General features: G+C 38.1%; 1 protein-coding gene across 1 annotated transcript in view; it reads right to left on the bottom strand.

The window, feature by feature from the left end:
* LOC105297448 (calcium-binding mitochondrial carrier protein SCaMC-1) overlaps nt 1–2,900 on the bottom strand; it is a 34,517-nt gene that overhangs the window by 3,154 nt on the left and 28,463 nt on the right. The window contains exon 10 of the mRNA XM_011368133.2: nt 616–766. Coding sequence (XP_011366435.1) covers nt 616–766 — 151 coding nt within the window. The remainder of the gene's footprint in view (nt 1–615; nt 767–2,900) is intronic.

Here is a 2,900-nt window from a genome sequence, read left to right as displayed (position 1 = left end):
CATGCTTTCATAGAGCAATAAAAGCCAGCAAACCATAAGAGAATAATCCATGAGATGGCAGAAGAGCCAGGAGGGCGCCGTGTCACCAAAGTCAAGGTGGAGAGGGATCGCATTTAAAAGCTGCAGGGTCATTATAATAAACAAGTCCAGCCACCATTTATCAAGAATCTGACAAATGCCAGGTGCTTTAGATAGATTGTTACTAATTCTTACAACACTGTACCGTTTTCATTCCTATTTACAGACGAGAAAATGAAAACCTGAAGAGGTTTGGCACAAGAATCTGAGCTCAAGTCCATCGAGACACGAAAGCTTCTAGATTCTTAAAACATGCGTTCTCGGCATAGGCCGAAAAAAATTCTCACTCTGCTTATGCATAAAGCACAGATACACATACATATGCAGTTGTCTGTGGTATGAAAACTTTATGAAGAGGGAGTGAGTGATTAAGGAAATAATTTGTAAAAAGGGTCTTTAGAGAGGCGATAATGAAAAAAAGGTTGAGAGATACCATCTTAAGACCACATCCTGCTGTCTCAATAGAACTTGAAGTTTCAAAACCACGTTAGTGCTGCGAGACTTGTTATGAGCGGCATCCTTTCATTAAAAACTGACCTTGAGCCTGCATGCGCGTTCTCACCAAAGCCAAGGGGTAGCTGGCCAGCTGCCCGCAGGTGCTGGATAAGGCGCCACATCCCAGCAGCACCAGGACGCCGGGGTTTACAGAGTCTTTGGCAAAATTATCCAGCCAATGAGACTTCAAGAGCTGCCAGAGAAACAGAAAAGAAGAACAGTGAATGAGAAGAAGAACAGTCAATGACTAAGTTTCGGACTGCTTTCAGTCAACATGAACATTTTCACGGCTACTCTCGTTCTTACGGGAGACAGGCCACCTTTCTGCAAGATGGGGCGGCACACTCCCAGGCCTGGCAGCCACTGTAGGGGGGCGGCAGCTCTGTAAAGAGGTGGAGAAGTGGCTGGGGATTCAGAACACGTGAGGTTTGCACTGGTTGCTCATCTTCTTCCAAATAAACAGCAAGAACGATAGCACATGGAATGTAGGACATAAAGAACATTTCCTATCGTGTTAATATAAATAATGTAATACAACTAATTGTATCTAAATTTGTACTTTACACATGTTATGTCATTGGGTCCTTTTACAAAGCTCTGAAGTGGAGCCATTCTTCTGATTTTAGAAATGAGGAAAATTAGTCTCGGCAGTTTTTTTTTTTAACAACGGTACAAAATCACGTATACTGATCCCCCTGGGCCATGCTTTTTTCCCTGTTATTCTAGGTTCCTGCATTTCCTTTAGAAGGCAATAATTGAGAGAAGTTGTATAAAATATGTATGCTAATCTTTTTAAATGTAAAATATTTTAAGTATAAAAATGTATGCTAATATGTGGGAAATTTTATACTTCATTATTGTAGCCCAAGAATACTCATAAACCACCCAAAACAATCCACAAATTCAACACAATCCCTAATCAAATGACATTTTTTTTTGAGGAAACAGAAAAACATTCTAAAATTTATATAGACTCTCAAGGGACCCCAAGTAGCTAAAATAACTTTGGAAGAGTAAATGTGGAGGCCTTACACTGCCTGATTTCAATACATACTGTAAAGCAACAGTCATCAAGACAGTGTAGTAGCGATATAATGACAGATACATAGATCAATGAAACAAAACAGAAAGCTTAGGAATAAACTTGAACATACAGCCAAATGACCTTCAACAAGGATGCCAAGACTACACACTGTGGAAAGAAGTTTCTTTATCAGACGATGCTGGGAAAATTGGCTATCCACAGGCAAAAGAATAAAGTTGGACCCTTACTTTACACTATATACAAAAATCAATGCAAAATGGATTAAAGACCTAAACATAAGACCTAATACTATAAAACTCCTCAGAGAAAATAGGCTAAGAGCTTCAAGACATTGGATTTGGCATAATTTCTTAGATATGACACCAAAAGCATAAGCAAAACAAAAGCAAAAATAGAAAAATGGACTTCCTCAACTTAAAAAATTCTGTGCAGCCGAGGAAACAATCAACAGAGCGAAAAGACAGTCTACGGAACGGGAGAATATATTTGCAAGCCATATATCTGGTTAATATTCAAAATATTTAAAGAATTGCTACAAGTCAACAACAACAATAAAAAGAAATTAAAAATGGGCAAAGGACTTGGCTAGACATTAGTACTAAGGGGATGTATACGTGGACGACAAGCATAGAAAAGATGATGAACATCAGTTATCATCAGAGAAATGCAAATCAAAAGAACGATGAGATACTGCCTCACACCTCCTGGTATGGCCACTATTCCAAAAAAAAACAAAAAAAAGGCAACAACAACATTACCTCCCCTCCACCCCCCTCAAAGGAAAAAAAAACTCAAAAACTAATGAGTGTTAGTAAGGATGTAGAGAAATTAGAATTCTTGTGTACTATTAGTAGGAGTGGAAAAGGATGCAGCTGCTATGGAAAAAAGTTTGACTGTTCTTGAAAAAGCTTAATACAGCATCACCATGTAATCCAATGATTCTACCCCTAGGTATATAACCAAAGGAACTGAATGCAGAGACTGGAACAGATACTTGTATCCAATTTTCATTACAGCAGTATTCATAACAGCCAAAAGGGAAAAACAACTCAAGTGTCCATCAACAGATAAATAAACAAAATGTGGTATAACTTACAGTGGAATATTATTCAGCCATAAAAAGGTATGAAGTTCCAATATATGCTACAACATGGATTAACCCTAAAAACATTATGCCAGGTGAAATAAGCCAGGGGTAAAAAAAAGGACAAATATTACACACATTGTATACAATGTGTGTAACTAATGCCCCTGCACTGTGCCCTTAAAAATGGTTAAAATG

The sequence above is a fragment of the Pteropus vampyrus genome, unplaced genomic scaffold (genome assembly GCF_000151845.1).
Source record: "Pteropus vampyrus isolate Shadow unplaced genomic scaffold, Pvam_2.0 Scaffold6, whole genome shotgun sequence".
Taxonomy (NCBI): Eukaryota; Metazoa; Chordata; class Mammalia; order Chiroptera; family Pteropodidae; genus Pteropus; species Pteropus vampyrus.
Note: the sequence above shows the minus strand (reverse complement) of the source record. Positions and strands in the feature narration are given on the sequence as shown.